The 19,754-nt window shown below is 40.6% G+C and overlaps 1 protein-coding gene across 1 annotated transcript in view; it reads left to right on the top strand.

The window, feature by feature from the left end:
• LOC118628538 (glycerophosphodiester phosphodiesterase domain-containing protein 4-like) overlaps positions 1-19,754 on the top strand; it is a 105,730-nt gene that overhangs the window by 4,644 nt on the left and 81,332 nt on the right. The window contains exons 3-5 of the mRNA XM_036259524.1: positions 461-520; positions 19,377-19,475; positions 19,546-19,639. Of these exons, the coding sequence (XP_036115417.1) occupies positions 461-520; positions 19,377-19,475; positions 19,546-19,639 (253 nt within the window). The remainder of the gene's footprint in view (positions 1-460; positions 521-19,376; positions 19,476-19,545; positions 19,640-19,754) is intronic.

Genomic DNA, 19,754 nt, shown 5'->3' on the forward strand with positions numbered 1-19,754 from the left:
ATCTGTAAAAAAATGGAAAAATATCCTCGGGTGAAGATAAAAAAAACAGAAAGCCTTAAAATGACCCTGGGAAGACCTGGCCTCTGACCTCTGTTCTCTGACAAATGGTAATACGAGGAATAAGGTCCATCCCAGGGAAAAGGAATTGGTAGGAACTCAGGAAGGATATCAGTGTGGTGGTTTGTTATGAAATTCCAGAGAAAATAATAATTAATTCTTCCTGGGGGTGCTGGTACAGGTTACAAATAAGAGGTGACATACGAACTGGCTTTGAAAGGTCAGCGGCATGGGGAGGGAGAGCTTCTCAGACAGAGGAACAGCGTGGCAAGCTCCCAGCGGTTGAAAAGCACAAGGATAGCAAGAAGTGAATGTAGTGAAAGGCATTTGAACACAGAACAGTGCTGTGGGCCACAACTTGGTGATTTCAAAATAACCTCCTTTTTCTTCTTTGCTTTGTCAGATACTTGGATTTTTGTTGGTTTGGGAAGGGTATGAACTGTACCTGCACTGGAATCATAAGGTAGGACATCTGAATCTTCATAGGAGATCTTAGACCAGGACAGAATGTCCCTTTGGCACTCAGTGTTCTGTACAGAGTCGTGCTTTCTTCATTGTTCCCCTTAGAAAAAAGTAATCTACTTACCCTGTTTTAACAGAAATTAAAATTCTAACAGATGTCACTGATTTACTGAAGGATCTGAACCCACACTTTATTTTTTCTTACCACTCCTTATTAAACTTACTCTGTGACTCTCTTCTTCCCATCCCAGTAAAGTCTTAGGCAAGCTCCATTACTTTCCCAGTCCGATAATAGTATCAAGAACATTCTCATGTCAGTCATTGAAAATTCAGTTCATTGTAATAACCCAGACTCCAACTTTATAAGACTTTCCCCCTCCCCTGCTGCTGGAAGCCTGTGCTGGTAGAGAGAGCATGATGGTCCTTTTACCTCTCTCTCACCAAAGGAGGGCTCAGGGGGAGTAGGAAACAGAATAAAAGAACACAGTCCCATAAGGAAGGGCAAGAGGGTCATCTGGAGTTGATCCATCAGGACCAGGTAAATGCACAGTTGTTGGTTCTTTACCCCATGACCCTTTTCCATGTGTATTTTCAGAGACCCTTCAGCTGAGAATCTCGACTTCAATTCTCTTGGTGGAGTCAATGCCTGTCCTCCTATACCCCATGAAATTTATCTGGTTGGGTCCTTTCATTTGGAGCTTTTAAAAATGGTGCCAGCTTGCCTTCTGTCAAAGGATCCGTGTTTGGTCCCCAGACAGCAGGCATCGTTGCCCCCCCCATCTGTGAACATGCAGGTCATTTTCAACATAGCCTCCCTCATTTCGTTCTACTGTGCTTGCGCAGCTCCACCCACAGCCTCTTACTCTTTTATGGACTGTTTCAGGCATGGGTTCGATACATTTCTCTGTGTATCCAAAATCCAGGAACATGTTAAACTCTCTGAGTGGTTCCCTTAAATTTATTCTTACTCTAGTCTGACATATGAACTGGAAACATAAATTTAAGAGTTGTTAGAATGGCCGTGGCCAGTTTGGCTCAGTGGTTATAGCTTAGGCCTTGGACCTTAGAGTCCCGGGTTCAGTTCCTGCTAAGGGCACGTGCCTTGGCTGCAGTTTGTCCCTGGCCCTGGTTGGGGTTGTGTGGGTGGCAGGTACTCGATGTGTCCCTTTCACATCGATGTGTCTCTCTTTCTCCCTCCCACTCTATCTGAACAAAAAAATGGAAAAATGTCCTCAGGTGAGGATTAAAAAAAAAATGTCCTTGGGTGAGGATAAAAAAAAAAGTTAGAATAGAGAATGGCAACATGAGAGATTCCCTTGGTCTCTCCCCTATGAGTTACAATAATCTGCACAGCCCTATCTCAACAAAGGATTCCCTGCTCAATGCACAGATACGCCTGAGAGATCTGTGCATTGAAACATCTAAAGGTGGGCAAGTGAATCCAAAGGTGGAGGTGAAAAAGGAGTGGGGCTCATATGAGCCAGAAGTGCAGCTGGGCAGCCAGGAGCTCACTCAGCACTCAGCTCAGGGAGGGGAGGAATGTGGTTGTCGCTGACACCCCTTCAGCCAGGAGGATTGGAGAGACTTGGTGGGCACTCCTGCAGCAGTGAGTATCACTAGCTGTGGCTGAGCCCAGAGTACTGGCCAAGAACGTAGCTCCAGAGAGCGGCCAAGGTTGTCTTCTGGCGGCTGGCAATGCAGACAGTGAAACAAAGCCACAAAGCCTGGCTGCCTTCTGAGATTAACCTTCCTGAGATTGCCTCACTTTGCCCTTTATGTCAGGTTGTGGACCACATTAACTGTATGCTGGAGAACACACGCCTAAGATTTAATACTGCAGAATCACATTTTTCCCTGAGCAAAGGGTACACTTTGTGACTAGAACACAGGGGGATCCCAGGGAGGTTGAGGCTGCCATTACTGAGCACAATACAACAAAGAACCTGGAGGGATCCTTCAGCCCGCTTGGACCCTGATGCATGGTGGCCACACTGACCACAGAGGCCATGAGAGGCAGTGCTGGGATCTCACAGGGCTAAAAAACAAAACAAAACAAAACCAACTTGTGATTCAGCGCCACCTACTGGAAAGTAGTAGAAAGACCTCTTTGTGTTAATCTGCTAGAAAAGTATAATCTACACATTAATGCCTAGACAGAGAAGAAAGTACATCAAATACCATGAATAACCAAGGTAATGAGACAGCTCAAGAAAATGAAAAGTCTCCAGAAAAGAAACTGAGGGACATAGAAATATGTAACCTAAATGACAGAAAATTCAAAATTGCAGTTCTGAAAATACTCAACGAGATGTGAGAAAATACAGACAGGCAATTTAGCAAGCTCACAAAACAAAAAACAAAACAATTGCTTCACCAAAGAGATTGAAACTTTAGAAAAGAACCAAACATAAATCCTGGAGATGAAGAATTCACCTAAAGAGATGAAGAATGAACTAGTGAGCATAGGAAACAGAGCAAATCAAATGGAGGAAAGGATCAGTGATATTGAAGGTAGAAATCTAGAAAACATGCAGAGGGAAGAAGAGAGAGACTTGGACATAAAATAGAAAGAACTCTATGAGAACTATTTGACTCCATCAGAAAGAGTAATTTATAACTAATAGGCATACCAGAAAAAGAAAAGAGGGAGAAGAGAGCAGAGAGCCTATTCAAACAAGTAGTGGATGAAAACTTCCCAAATCTATGGGAAAAACTGGATCCTTGAATTCAAGAAGCAAACAGAACACCTAGTTACCTCCATGCAAAAAAGGCCTTCTCCAGAGCACATAGTATTAAAAGTCTCCAAAATTAATGACAGAGAAAGGATCCTCAAAGTAGTCAGGGAGAAAAAGAAAGTAACCTATAAAGGAAAACCCATTGGGTTATCATTGGACTTCTCAGCAGAAACTCTATAAGCCAGAAGAGAGTAGAATCAAATATTTAACCTACTGAAAAAGAGAAATTACCAGCTAAGAATAATATATCCTACAAAGTTATCTTTTAAATATGAAGGAGAAATAAAGACTTTTCCAGACATACAGAAGTTGAAGGAATTCATCACCAGAAGACCTCCATTTCAGGAAATACTCAAGGAGGTCATTCTACCTGAAATAAAAAACAGAAGATCACAAATCTCTGAATAAGGTCACCAACAAACTTACAGCATAAAGAGATAATTTGTGACAACCAAAACATAAAAGGAGGGGAAGGAGGAATGGTCTGAATTGGCAAAGGATGGAGGCCAGATATATTCAAAAGAAAAAGTTATAAAACTTTCTTTTTCATAAATCTAATAAACACACACACACACACACACACACACACACACGCACCAAAACTGAGACATTTAGCATAGAAAAAGAGGAAATAAGTTTGGAATACCACCAAACAAAAATAACACACAGAAACATGAAGGAAAATAACCAATGGAGGCATAGAGCTACCAGAAAACAAAAGATAAAATGGGTATAGGAAATCCTCATACATCAATAATTATCCTAAATGTAAATAGACTGAATTCACCAATAAAGAATCACAGAGTAGCAAATAGGATGAAATAACAAAACTGAACCGTATGCTACCTTCAGGAGACACACCTAAGCTGCAAAGACAAAAGTCGATTCAAAGTGAAAGGGTGGAAAATAATTCTCCAAGCAAATAACACCCATAAAAAAACAAGTATATCCATACTTATATCTGACAAAATAGATTTCAAGATAAAGGTAACAAGAGACAAAGATGAATATTTTATAATGATAAAGGGGACTACATCAAGACATAACACTTCTCAATATATATGCACCCAGTCAGAGACACTGAAATATTTAAAGCAATTACTCAGAGAACTAAAGGGGAAACCAACCAAAACACAATCATAGTTAGGGACCTTAATACTCTATTGACAGCTTTAGATAGATCATCCAAACATAAAATCAATAAAAAATAACCCTAAATAACACATTAGACTACATGGACATAATTGACATTTACAGAGCCTTTTATCCAGAATAACAGATTGTACCTTATTCTCCAGTGCACATGGAACATTCTTAGGGACAGACCATATGTTGGTTCACAAAACTAGCCTCAACAAATTCAAGAAGATTGAAATGATGCTAAGCTTATTGTCTAACCACAGTGCCTTGAAATTACAAATCAACTGCAAAAAGGAAGTAAAGAAACCCACAAATATGTGGAGATTAAACAACATACTACTAAAAATGACTGGTCAAAGAAGAAATAAAAGGTGAGATCATAAGATATATAGAGACAAAAAAGATATATAGAGGCAACCCAAAATCAGCAGGAGAAAATAAATAATAAGATTTAGAGCAGAATTGAATGATACAGAGAACAAAAAGACTATACAAAAAATATAGCAAAGAGCTGGTTCTTTGAAAATATTAATAAAATTAGTAACCCCCTGGCTAGACTCACTAAGGAAAAAAGAAAAGATTCAAACAAAATTAGAAATAAAAGAGACATCACAGGTATACAAATGATCACACTAGAATACTAAGAAAGATTGTATGCCACCAAATTCAACCACCTAGAAGAAATAATAAGTTTCTAGAAATATATAACCTTCCTAGACTGAACCAGAAAGAACTGGAAAATCTAAATAGACTAATCAGCACTGAAGAAATTGAAACAACCATTGAAAAACTCCCCAAAAATAAAAGTCCAGGACCAAATGGCTTCACTAGTGAATTCTGACAAACATTCAAAGATTTGAAACCTATCCTTCTCAAACTCTTCTAAAAATTGAAGAAGAGGCAATGCTTCCTAACACATTATATGAGGCCAGCATAACCCTAATCCTAAAATCTGACAAGGATAACACAAAAAAAGAAAACTACAGAGCAGTATCTCTGATGAATATAGATGCAAAAATTCTAAACAAAATACGAACAAATTAAATACAACAGTACATTAAAAATAATAATAAATCATGATCAAATGGGGTTCATTCATTCTAGGGGCACACGGATGGTTCAATATACACAAATCAATCAATGTAATACACCCCATTAATTTAAAAAAGGGTAAAAATCATATGATCTTATCAATAGATGCAGAAAAAGCATTTGATAAGAACGTCCATTTATGATTAAAACACTTAAGAAAATAGGTATAGAAGTTCTTGAAAGAAAGTATTTCAACATAATAAAGGCCATGTATGACAAATACTCAGCCAATAAACTCAGTGGTGAAAAACTGAAAGTTTTTCCTCTAAAATCGGGAACAAGACAATGATGCCCACTCTCACCATTCTTATTGAACATAGCTCTGGAAGTTCTAGCCAGAGCAATCAAGCAAGAGAAGGCAAGAGAAGGCATCCAAATTGGGAAGGAAGAAGTAAAAGTGTCACTATTTGTAGATGATATGATTCTGTACATAGAAAACCCTAAAGACTCCACCAAAAGAACTACTAGAAACAAAATACAGTAAAGTTGCAGGATACAAAATCATTGTACAAAAATCCACTGCTTTCCTATATACTAACAATGAAACTTTAGAAAAAGACATGAAAAGTAATTCCTTTTGTAATTGCAACCAAAAAGAATAAAATAACTAGGAATAAATGTAACAAAGGATGTGAAAGACCTATATACTGAAAACTACAAAGCATTGTTGAAAGAGATTGAAAAAGACACAACAAAATGGAAAAATATTTTGTGTTCATAGATTGGAAGAATCAACATAGTTAAAATGGCCAAAAACAATATACAGATTCAGTGCAATCGATCAAAATCCCAATGTCCTTTTTTTTTTATCCTCACCCAAGGACATTTTTTGTTCAGATAGAGTGGGAGGGAGAGAGAGAGAGAAAAAAAAACCATCAACATGAAAGGGACACGAGTGGTTGCCACCCACACAACCCAACCAGGGCTGGGGACAAACTACAACTGAGGTACGTGTCCTTAGCGGGAACCGAACCCGGGTCTCTCTGGACTGCAGGCTGATGCTCTAAACTGCTGAGCCAAACTGGCCAGGGCCCAATGTCATTTTAAAAATAAATAGAAAACCATCAGATTTGTATGGAACCACGAGAGACCCAGAATAGCCAAAACAATCTTGAGAAAAACGAATGAAGCTGGAGGTATCACATTACCTGACTTAAATATACTACAGAGCTATAATAATCAAAACAGCATGGTATTGGCAGAAAAACAGACACACAGATCAATGGAACAGAATTGAGAACCCAGAAATAAAACCACACATAAATGGGCAGATAATTTTCAATAAAGGAGCCAGAATTGCACAATGGAGAAAAGAAAGCCTCTTCAATAAATGGTGCTGGGAAAACTGGAAGGCCTCATGCAAAAGAATGAAACTTGATTATAGTTTGTCTCCATGTACAAAAATTAATTCAAAATGGATCAAAGACAAATATAGAATCTGAAACAATAAATTACATAGAAGAAAACATAGGTACTAAATTTATGGACCTTGGTCACAGAAAACATTTTATGAATTTGACCCAAAAGGCAAGGGAAATAAAGGCTATAATAAATGAATTGCACTATATCAAACTAAAAAGCTTCTGCAGAGGAAGAGGAAATGGCGGCGAAGTGAATGGAGCTACACAGACCATCTCACAGGGCCAAACTGGATTTACAATGAAAATAAAGGCAAATCCTCAGGAAGGGGCAACCGAAAGACACCTTAGAGGACCACATAAACAGGGACACCGACTCAATCCTGGTAGGCTTGCGAGGACGTGAGAGGGGGCTGGGAGCCCACATTTCGCAGCAGCCTGGGCAGGGACCAGGGAACTCGGTGGGAAGTTGCTGCTGCCGCCTCGGCTGAGACCCCGCCTGAGTCCTGCGAACTCTGTTGCCTGCTAAGCCCTCGGCTGGTGTCACACGGACTCGCGGGGACCAGGGGACTCGGCAGGACCATGGGGCTCAGCGGTAAGTTGCTGCTACCGCCTGCCTGCATGAGTCCTGCGAACTCTGTTGCCTGCTAAACCGTTGGCTGGTGCTGCACAGACTCGCTAGGACCAGAGGACCCGGCAGGACCAGGGGGCTCAGCAGGAAGTTGCTGCTACCGCCTACCTTGCGACCCCGCATGAGTCCGGGGAACTCTGTTGCCTGCTAAGCCCTCCACTGGTGCCGCATGGACTGGCTGGGACCACGGGACTTGGCGGGACGCTGCTACCAAGGCTGAGTCCCGTGAACTTTGCGTGCTAAGCCCTCGGCTGGTGCCGAATGAACTCGCAGGGACCAGGGGACTCTGCTAGAAGCTGCTGCCACCTCGGCAGAGTCCCGCTACCGCAGCTCAGTCCAGGGGTTTGTGCTGAGTGCAATGCCCTGGGCTGGTGCCACAGCCACGGCCGCCCTTGGCTAGAAGCAGCGCCCTCGGGTTAAAAGTCCCAGGCGACTCCACCACGCAGAGTCCGGACAGAGGCTAAATTGACAGCAGCCACCCACCTTGGGCTCTGGCAGAGGGAAGGCAGACAGGACTGGAATTCTGTGGGGACACTCGGGTTTTGGAGGGTGCTAAGAGCTTTTGCTGAGTGCAGCCACACAGGACTGGTCATATTACTCCTTCCCAGGGCCCTGGGGAGAGGCTGAGGCCCCTCCCTCAGAGATTCAACCCTACCTGGTGGCCATTGAAATGCTAATTGAGGCCCATTAACAACCAGCAGCTGCCCCACCCTCGGAAAATCCTCTTACACTGAGCACCTGAGGGAGTTTTTCAGGCAAGTCAGAAACCAAGGGTCTTCAGGTGACCTCTACAAATAGCCTCCAGGCAAAAAAGGCTAGAGGATAACTACCATTTCCTGCGCAAGCAACACTAACCAGAAAAGCTAAGACTTGACCGTGGTGTTTAAAGTAGGTCCTCCCTGGCTCATCCAAACCCAGGAGAGGGTGCCACAAACAGCAGAACACCAACACCCACAGGGAAAATTTGGCAGACTCCAAAGCCCACTATGATAGCCAAAATGGTGAAAAACAGAAACAAAAGTCAAATGAAAGAACAAGAGACCTCTACGGAAGATGAGGTGCACTTAAGCAAGTTAACAGAACTGGAATTTACAGCCATGATCTTGAGGAAGCTCAACAGCATGTGTAAGGATATGAGCACCACGAGTAAAGACATAGAAATGTTGAAAATCAACCAGTTGGAAATTAAAAACCAACAGGAAGAAATGAAGAATGACATATCAGAAATGGAAAACACATTGGAAGGTCTAAAAAGCAGAGTAGGGGAAGCTGAGGACCGGATCAGTGAATTAGAAGACAGGCTAGAAAAAAATCAACCAATCAGAAAACCAAAAGGAAAAAATGATTAAAAAACAGGAGGACAGCTTAAGAGAACCGTGGGACAACTGGAAACGAAATAATATTCACATCATAGGAGTCCCTGAAGAATAAGGAAATAAGCAAGGGGTAGAGAATATATTCAAAGAAATAGTGACAGAAAACTTCCCTAATTTGGTGAAGGAAGAAGGCATTCAAGTTCAAGAAGCACAGAGAGCCCCAAGTAAGAAGTACCCAAACAGACCCACACCAAGACACATAGTAATCAAAGTGCCAAAAATTAAAGACAAAGAGAGAATCCTAAAAGCAGCAAGAGATAAGCAACAGGTTACCTACAAAGGAAACCCCATAAGACTCAGCTGACTTCTCACAAGAAACACTACAGGCCAGAAGGGAATGGCCTGAAGTAATCAAGGTCATGAAAAACAAGAATCTGAATCCAAGACTACTCTACCCAGCAAGGCTATTATTCAAAATAGAAGGTCAAATAAAGAGCTTCCCAGACAAAAAAAATCGCTAAGGGAATACATTAGCACCAAACCAGCACTGCAAGAAATGTTAAAAGGACTGCTGTAATTAGCAGTAGAAATGGGAAGAAAAAGAGAACCACACTAAACAAAAATGGCAATAAATAAGTACATATCAACAATCACCTTAAATGTAAATGGACTGAATGCTCCCATAAAAAGACACAGAGTAGCTGATTGGATAAGAAAGCATGACTCAGACTTCTGGTCAAGATGGCAGCGTAGGTAAACGCGGTATCGCGTCCTCCCACAACCACATCAAAGTTACAACTAAACTACAGAACAACCATCATTCAAAACCGCCTGAAATCAAGCTGAATGGAAGTCGTGCAACTACGGAATTAAAAAAAAAAAGCAGCTACATCCAGACTGGTAGGACGGGCGGTGCAGCGGCGTGAGGGGTGGCGGTGGCGGCGGCGATGGCGGCGGCGGCGGCGGCAGCGGCGGCGCCGCACTGGCGGTGCGCGGCGGTGAGACGGGCTGGTCCCACACCCAAGCGTGGTGGATAAAAATCAGGAGGCTCCCGCGGCTGGGAAGGTCCTTCCTGAGGACTGAGGTGTCCCCGTCCCACACCAGGTGCCCCACTCAGGGTTCCAGTGCCAGTAAGAGAAGTCCCCATAACTTCTGGCTGGAAAAACCAGCGGAAACTGAGGCGCCAGAGACATACAGGGAGGAGCTGAGCAGTTTGGCACTGGAGCGAGGGCTGGAGAGGGGGTGTCCTCGGGGACAAACGTGCTGTAAGAGGCCTTTGTTCCTTTGGTGAGCCCTTCCCGGGGGTGGCAGACAAAAGCCATATCTGGGACTCCAGCAACCTGGCTCACACTAGTAGCCCCGCCCTGCTGACTCCCTGAGGCCCCGCCCTGCCCCACACAACTTTCAAGCCCACCCAAGCTGTTGCCACTTGCTTAAACATAGGATTGGTCAGTCTTGGATCCTGCTTCAGGTTTTTCCTAAATTCTTTCAAACGAGAAGCATCAGGTCTCAGCGAGCCCCATACCTCTCATTAAGTAATACACAGAAACAAACACAGAGAGGCAGCCAAAATGAGGATACAAAGAAACAGGTCCCAAATGAAAGAGCAGAACAAAACCCCAATAAAAGAACTAAGCGAAAGGGAGATAAGCAACCTAACAGATACTGAGTTCAAAATACTGCTTATAAGGATGCTCAATGAACTTAGTGAGAACCTAAATGAACTTAGGGAGGGCCTCAAGAGCATAAAAAAGGACCAGTTAGAAATCATGGATACACAGTTAGAATTAAAGGAGGCATTAACTGAAATAAAGAATAATTTACACTGCTTCAATAATAGAGTAAGTAAATCCAAAGAGCAAACCATCGATTTGGAATATAAGGAAGCAAAAAATGCCCAATCAGAAGAGCAAAAAGAAAAAAGAATCCAAAAAAATGAGGATAGTTTAAGGAGCCTCTGGGACAACTTCAAGCATGCCAACATTCGCATCTTGGGGGTGCCCGAAGGAGAAGAGAGAGAACAAGAAATCGAAAACCTGTTTGAAACAATAATGGCAGAAAACTTTCCTAACTTGGTGAAGGAAACAGACATACAAGTCCAGGAAGCACAGAGAGTCCCAAACAAGATGAACCCCAAGAGGCACACACCAAGACACATCATCATCAAAATGCAAAAGGTTCAAGACAGAGAGAGAATCTTAAAAGCAGGAAGAGAAAGGCAGCTAGTTACCTACAAGGGAGTACCCATTAGGCTGTCAGCTGATTTCTCAAAAGAAACTTTGCATGCCAGAAGGGAGTGGCAAGAAATATTCAACCAAAATTACTCTATCCTGCAAAGCTATCATTTAGAATTGATGGACATATAAAAACTTTCACAGACAAGAAAAAGTTAAAGGAGTTCATCACTACCAAACCGTTATTATATGAAATGATGAAGGGTCTTTTTGAAGAAAAAGATAAAATGTTTGAACAAACAAAATGACAATGAATACATATCTATCAACAATGGAATCTACAAACAAAATGAACAGGAATAACAGAAACATTCTCATAGATACAGAGAACATTTTGTTGGTTGCCAGTTGGGAAGGGGGTTGGGGAATGGGTGAAAAAGGTGAAGGGATTAAGAAGCACAAATTCATTGCTAGACTGACCAACCTCAAAGGGAAAGGGGTTTGGGGGGTGGGAAGAAATAAACCAAAGAACTTATATGCATAACCAATGGACACAGACAATAGTGTCGGAAAAGGTGGGAGGGGGGCGGGAGTGGGGAGGAGGGGGTCAATGGGGGAAAAATGTGGAACATCTGTAATACATTTTACATCTAAAAATAAAGATTTGAAAAAGAACAAAAAAAGAAAGAAAGCATGACTCATATTATGTTGTTTACAAGAGACCCACCTCACAACAAAAGACTCACATATGTTGAAAGTGAAGGGATGGAAAAAAATCTTCCAAGCAAATGGAAAGGAAGAAAAGCTGGGGTAGCAATACTCATATCTGATCAAATAGATTTCAGAATGAAGGCCATAATTAGAGACACAGAAGGCCACTACGTAACATAGAAAGGATCTATCCAACAGGAAGATATAACCTTGATAAACATATATGCACCCAATACAGGAGCACCAAAATATATTTAAAAACTTCTGGAGGACTTCAAAGGAGAAATCGATAGCAATACAATCATAGCAGGGGACTTCAACACCCTGCTGACATCACTGGATAGATCCTCTAGACAAAAAATTAGCAAGGAAACAGAGACTCTAAATGAAGCACTAGACCAAATGGATTTAATAGATAACTACAGAGAACTACACCCCAAAACTACAGAATTCACATTCTTCTCAAGTGCACATGGGACAATCTCACAGATAGACCACATGTTAGGGCACAAACTAAGTCTCTACAAGTTCAAGAAGATTGAAATCATATCAAGCATCTTCTCAGATCACAATGGCATGAAACTAGATATCAATTGCAAGAAGAACATACAAAGACATTTGAACACATGGAAGCTAAATAGCACGTTATTAAGCAATGAATGTGTCACCGAGGAGATCAAGGAAGAAATCAAAAACTTCATGGAAACCAATGAAAATGAAGACACAACAACACAAAATCTATGGGATGCAGTGAAAGCAGTACTGAGAAGGAAGTTCATAGCACTACAGGCCTACCTCAAAGAAGAAGAAAAATCTCTAATAGACTATCTAACCTCACAACTTAAAGAACTAGAGAGCAAACAAACAAACAAAAAACCCCAGAGCAAGTAGAAGGAAGGATATAGTAAGGATCAGAGCAGAAATAAATGGCATAGAGACCAAAAAAACAATTCAAAGGATCAATAAAACAAAGAGCTGGTTTTTCGAAAAGATAAACAAGATTGATGGACCCTTAGCTAGACTCACTAAGAAACAAAGAGAGAGAACCCAAATACACAAAATCAGATAAAGAGGAGAGATAACAACTGACACCACAGAAGTACAAAAGATCGTTAAGAACTACTATGAACATTTATATGGCAACAAATTCGACAATCTAAGCCAAATGGACACATTTCTAGAAACACATATTCTCCCAAAACTGGATCAGGAAGAGATAGAAAACTTGAACAGACCAATAACAACAGAAGAAATTGAAGATGTAATCAAGACTCTCCCAGCAAACAAAAGTCCAGGCACAGATGGCTTCACGGGGGAGTTTTACCGAACATTCAAAGAAGAACTAATACCCATTCTTCTCAAACTATTTCAAAAAATTCAAGAAGAAGGAAGATTTCCAAACTCTTTTTATGAAGCCAGCATAATTCTAATTTCAAAACCTGAAAAAGACACAACAAAGAAAGAAAACTACAGGCCAAAATCCCTGATGAATATAGATGCCAAAATCCTGAACAAAATACTAGCGAATTGGCTCCAGCAATACACCAAACAAATTATCCACCATGACCAAGTGGGATTCATCCCAGGGATGCAAGGCTGGTACAATATTCGCAAATCCATAAATGTGATACACCACATAAGTAAAACGAAGAATAAAAACCACATGATAATATTAATAGATTATGAAAAAGCCTTCGACAAAATCCAGCATCCATTTCTGATAAAAACGCTCAGCAGTGTGGGAATAGAGGGATCATATCTCGACATAATAAAGGCCATATATGAAAGACCTACAGGCAGCATCATCATACTCAATGGGCAAAAACTAAAAGCATTTCCCTTAAGAACAGGAACAAGGCAAGGATGCCCACTTTCGCCACTCCTATTTAACATGGTACTGGAAGTCTTACCCACAGCAATCAGACAGGAAGAAAAACTAAAAGGGATCCAAATTGGAAAGGAGGAAGTGAAGTTGTCATTATTTGCAGATGACACGATACTATACATAGAAAACCCCAAAGACTCCATCAAAAGTTTACTAGACTTAATAAGTGAATTCGGCAAAGTAGCAGGATACAAAATTAACATCAAGAAATCAACGGTATTCTTATCCACCAATGATGAACTCACAGAATGAGAAACTGAAAAAAAATCCCATTTACATTGCGGCACAAAAATTAAGATACCTAGCAATAAACTTAACCAAAAAAATAACATTGAAAAATGAAATAGAGGAAGATATAAAAAAGTGGAAGCACATACCCTGTTCATGGATTGGGAGAATTAACATCATTAAAATGTCCATGTTACCCAAAGCAATCTATAGATTCAATGCAATCCCCATAAAAATACCAATGGCATACTTCACAGAGTTAGAACAATTACTTCAAAAGTTCACATGGAACCAAAAAAGGCCTCGAATAGCCACAGCAATCTTGAAAAGGAAGAACAAAGTTGGAGGGATCACAATTTGACAAAGGTAGCAAGAGCATACAGTGGAGTAAGGACAACCTCTTTAATAAATGGTGCTGGGAAAATTGGACAGCTACTTGCAAAAAAATGAAACTAGACCATCAACTTACACCCTACATGAGAATAAACTCAAAATGGATAAAAGACTTAAATGTAACTCATGAATCCATAAAAATCCTAGAAGAGACTGTAGGCAACAAAATCTCAGACAAGATACGCAGCAGAATTTTTACTGACACATCACCTAAGGCAATAGAAATAAAGGAGAAAATAAACACATGGGACTACATCAAACTCAAAAGCTTCTGCACAGTGAAAGATGCAATCATCAAAACGGAAAGGCTACCCACTGTATGGGAGAGCATAATTGCCAATGATATATCAGATAAGGGGTTAATTTTCTTTCTTTTTTTTTTTTTTTTATCCTCACCCGAGGGCATTTTTCCATTTTTTGTACAGATAGAGTGGGAGGGAGAGAGAGGAAGGGAGAGAGAGAGAGAAACATCGACGTGAAGGGACACATCGAGTGGCTGCCACCCGCACGACCAACCAGGGCCGGGGACAAACTGCAACCGAAGCATGTGCCCTTAGTGGGAACCGAACCCGGGTCTCTCCGGACTGCAGGCCGTCGCTCTAACCGCTGAGCCAAACTGGCCAGGGCAAGGGGTTAATTTTCAATACATATAGAGTCCTCATACAAGTCCACAAAAGGAAGACAAAGAATCCAATTAAAAAATGGGCAGAGGAGCTAAATAGACACCTCTCCAAACAGGACATACAAATGTCTAAGAAACATATGAAGAAATGCTCATCATCACTAATCATCAGAGAGATATAAATTAAAACAACAATGAGGTATCACCTCACACCTGTCAGAATGGCCGCCATCAACAAATCATCAAACAACAAGTGTTGGCGAGGGTGTGGAGAAAAGGGGACTCTAGTACACTGCTGGTGGGAATGCAGACTGGTACAGCCACTATGGAAAACAATATGGTGTTACCTCAAAAAATTAAAAATTGAACTTCCATTTGACCCAGTGATCCCACTTCTAGGAATATACCCTAGGAAGCCTAGAACACCAATCAGAAATAACATAGGTACTCCCATGTTTGTAGCAGCACTATTTACAATAGCTAAGATCTGGAAACAGCCCAAGTGTCCATCAGTAGACGAATGGATAAAGAAGCTGTGGTACATATACACAATGGAGTACTACGCAGCTGTAAGAAAGAAAGATCTCTTGTCCTTTGAGACTACATGGAGGGATCTGGAAAGTATCATCCTAAGTGAAACAAGCCAAACAGAGAAAGACAAGTTTCATATGATCTCACTTATTTGTGGAATATAATGAATATAACAGTCTGAGGAATGGGGTAGTCCCAGAGATGCAGAAGTGGAGTACAGACTGACAATCCCCCGAAGAGGGGATCGTGGGGGAGAGATAAACCACAGAACTTATATGCATGTATGCATGAACAGTGGACATGGACAACAAACTGGGGAAAGGGTAGGGAGGGAGGGGGAGCGGGGAATCAGTGGGGGAAAAAGGAGAAATATCTGTAACAAAAATTAATTAATAAAAAAATAAAAATAAATAAAAAGCTTTTGCAGAGTAAAAGAAACTGACAACAAAACAAAAGGGCAGTAACCAAATGGGAGATATTTGTAAACAACAACTCCAACAAAGGTTTAATATCCCAAATATATAAAGAACACATATATAAACAGTCCAATTTAAACATGGGCAGAGGACCTTAACAGACACCTCTCCCAAGAAGACTTACAAATGGCCAATAGTTATATGAAAAGATGTTCAACTTCACTAGCTATTAGGGAAATGAAAATCAAAACTACAATGAGATACCACCTCACACCTTTTAGAATGGCTGTTATCAACCAGACAGGTAATGACAAGTGCTGGAGAGGTTGTGAAGAAAAGGGAACACTCATTCACTGCTGGTGGGAATGTAGACTGGTACAGCCACTATGGAAAACAGTATGGAGGCTCCTCAAAAACTTAAAAATAGAGTTACCATAAGACTCAGCAATTCCTCTCCTGGGTATCTACCCCCTCCCCCATAAAAATCTCCAAACATGTATTCGGAAAGATATATGCACCCTTATGTTCATTGCAGCACTATTCACAGTGGCCAAGACATGGAAACAACCAAAGTACCCTTCAATAGATGATTGGATAAAGAAGATGTATTACATATATACAATGGAATACTATTCAACCACCGGAAAAGATGAAATACTGACATTTGCAACAACATGGATGGACCTTGAGAATATTATGCTAAATGAAATAAGTCAGAAAAAGCTATGAACACATGACTTCACTCATATGTGGAATATGAAAAACTTTTTGAGTTGAGACACCATGATCAATTAGTCACTACAAAGAATCCCTGTGGAATAAACCATTCTGATAACCATTCCAGGCTTGTCCCTATTGTAGAAACTATGCCTACCATGTCTTAGTCAGTCAGTGCTGCTACATGGCCTCTGCCACAGCAGGATCTCATCATTGCCTTTGAATTCAGGATGCCAGTTTCAGTGGCAGCATCTCTCACCTTTATTCAGGCGTAGAGGAGAGCCACTGTAGCGCTCTTCATGGAAGCTGACACTTTCCCCACCAGTATTTCCAGTGTCCTCTGAGACCTCCCTTAGAACATGATAGGGAGTGGGTTAGCTTATCATGGGTGATGGCATTCCAGCAAACTTTTTTTTTTTTTTTTTTTTTTTGGTATGTGCCCCTAGCAGGAACTGAACCCAGGACTCTCTGGTCCGCAGACCAATGCTCCAACTGCTTAGCCAAGCTAGCCAGGGCAAACTTTTCTTAATAAATGTTTGGATACTTTCTTCTATATAACACCAATTCCATTAAGCATAGGCCACTGTTGAGCCAAGGTTTCAGATATCCAAAGAAACAATTAGAATCACTTCGAGATGCATAATTCCTGGATTCTGGTAAATTGAATTCGCCTCTAGTAGGTGTACTCATATCAGTAAATTTTCACACCAATGAAGGACTAGGCTTATCAGACTTGGGTGGAGAGACTGCTTCTGTTGGCGAGGGAGATTCTGTAGGGCTTGGAGTTTTGGTTTTAGTGTACTAAGAATAAACCTGGAAGGAAAGTGTTAGTAACCCATTCCCCTTCTATCTAGAGATGCTCAGGGAGAAATGAATGACCTCAATCAAAACTCCTTTAAATATGCTAATAACCCAGCCTTCTGGGAAACACATATAAAGATGTTTATTAGCCAAAGATAATAAGAGTAAAAATATCAAGCAAGATATAACCTGGTTTATTTCTGGGTTGCTTATTGTAAAGAAACCTGGAATTTATAGATTTGTAGGGTGGGAGACATGGCTGGCTCGAGTTGTATAATTAATGGGATACAAGATTTGTATGCTCCATAACCACAAAGTCTCCTTCTATGAAGCAGTGTTTCCACATACTTTGCCCAAAACACACCACACGTTTTAAGTCCAAGACCAGAATGTAGCCTAGCACAGAAGAGAAAATAATTTTTTATGAGTACTTGCATTTGAAAGGATCAGATTTCACCAAGGGAAACAATTTTATCTGTACTTATAATTGCCTATATTCTTTAAATCACTAGTTAAGATTAGTGTTGGGTAAAGTCACAGAATCACATAGACTCGTGTGTCTGATTTGACAGTTAAACCTTTGTGTTGTGATGCATTTGGTTTGCTAATAGGTTATTTAAGATTTTTGTGTCTATGTGCATAGAAGAGATAGGCCTGTGTATTCATGTGTTGCTTAATGATGGGAATGTCTGAGAAATACATTCTTTGGTGATTGTGTGATTGTGCAACATCATAGAGTGTACTTAGTCAACCCTGATTGTTATAGCCTATTGCCCCTAGGCTACAAACCTGTACAGCGTCTCACTGTATTGAAAAATGTAGGCAATTCTGAGACAATGTGTATCTAAACAAAACTAAACATAGAAAAGGTACTGTGCTTCTCTCCCATTGGAGTGCAGTAGGTATATTTACACCAGCATCACCACAAATACTTGACTAATGCATTGCTCAGTAACATTATGATGGCTACAATGTAACTAGTGATAGAAAATTTTCAGCCCATTATAATCTAATGGGACCACCTTTGTAGATGAGGATTGTCATTGACCAAAATGTTATTTTGGCACATGACTGTATTTTGTATATTCTTGTAATGTTCTTGTTGAGGTTAGGTATTGATATTTTATAGGTTTTAAAAGAGAAATTAGAAAATGTTACCTTTCGAATTCTCTGGAAGAGTTTGTTAAAGATTGGAAATATTTCTTAAATACAGAGATGGGCAAAAGTAGGATTACAGTTGAACAGCCATGCAAGTTATGATTATTACAGTAGCTTTATTAATGGTGTTTCCCATACCACAATTGTAAATCTATTGCCCAACCCTGTATTTGGTAAAATTAAACATCCATGCTAGCAAAACTTGGAGTTATTTTGTGAGAGGTTTAATTATGGTTTAAATTACTTTAATAGATATACAGATCATGGAAAGGAAGGAACTAAATGCTCTCTAAAAAGCAGGACAATGTAGAAAGTCTTTACATTTCCAGGGGAAGAAATTAAAGTTATATGTACTTGGTCTCAATGTTTTCTTATTTTTTCCCCTCTATAAAGTATACAGTGTTCTGGCAAGCAGAATCTTTTTTATCTGTTCATAAAATATTTACTGAGTGCTTACTGTGTGTCAGACATTCTACAAGGCACTGAGGATGTAATCATAAATAGTATCCTATATCTCATGAAGTTTAGAGTCTGTAGGGGAAAACATACATTGAAAAGGTAATTCTAAAATGTTACTTATTTGTGACTGTATTGAGTTTAATTAAAAAACAAAAGTAGTGAACATCTGTAATGGCCATTGTTGACACTGAGTGAGAGATGTCAGGCAATGTTGGGGGCCCAGCTGAGGCTGGAGATGACAATAAGTAAACATCAGACCAGGTAGCTGTGGAATTAGTTTCTAGCCCTGCTGCACAACAAAGACTTGGGAGCAAAGAAGGTAAACGGTTGGATCCACCCAGTACTGGGGATGTGCAGGATGGTCAGATTAAAAGGATGAGGAAATGAGGTCCCTGACATGGTGGGGACACACATACAATTCCCACGGACAGTTCCGATCCAAGCCTGGTGCCTGGAAATCAGAAGATTTTTTGTTTGTTTGTTTCCTCAGATTCTGATTGTGCTAGTGATTCTGATATGCACATTTTTCATGGCGGTTTTATGCATTTACTGGAATGACAGGTGGCTGACATTTGGGCTCTCACTGAAGGTAAGCATCATCCTGTAGGTCTAGCACTGTTTGCCCAGTGTGGCCAGCCTGACTTTTGGCTTCCTCCCAGGTCTTTGCTCCCTACCTGCACCTGAGCTGCATAACCATGATGGTTCTCCTTTCCTATCCCGTGGCCTTCTATTTGGTCACTTTGGAACAAGAAGGTACGTCATGTGGGTGGAGCCTTATCCTTTCAGCTCTGGCTTTAGCTTGCATCCTCTGCTCAGTGAAACACAAGCTTGGTAGATAGCCACCACTATGCCGCTTTGAAATTCCTTT

The sequence above is a fragment of the Molossus molossus genome, unplaced genomic scaffold (assembly GCF_014108415.1).
Source record: "Molossus molossus isolate mMolMol1 unplaced genomic scaffold, mMolMol1.p scaffold_m16_p_13, whole genome shotgun sequence".
Classification (NCBI taxonomy): Eukaryota; Metazoa; Chordata; class Mammalia; order Chiroptera; family Molossidae; genus Molossus; species Molossus molossus.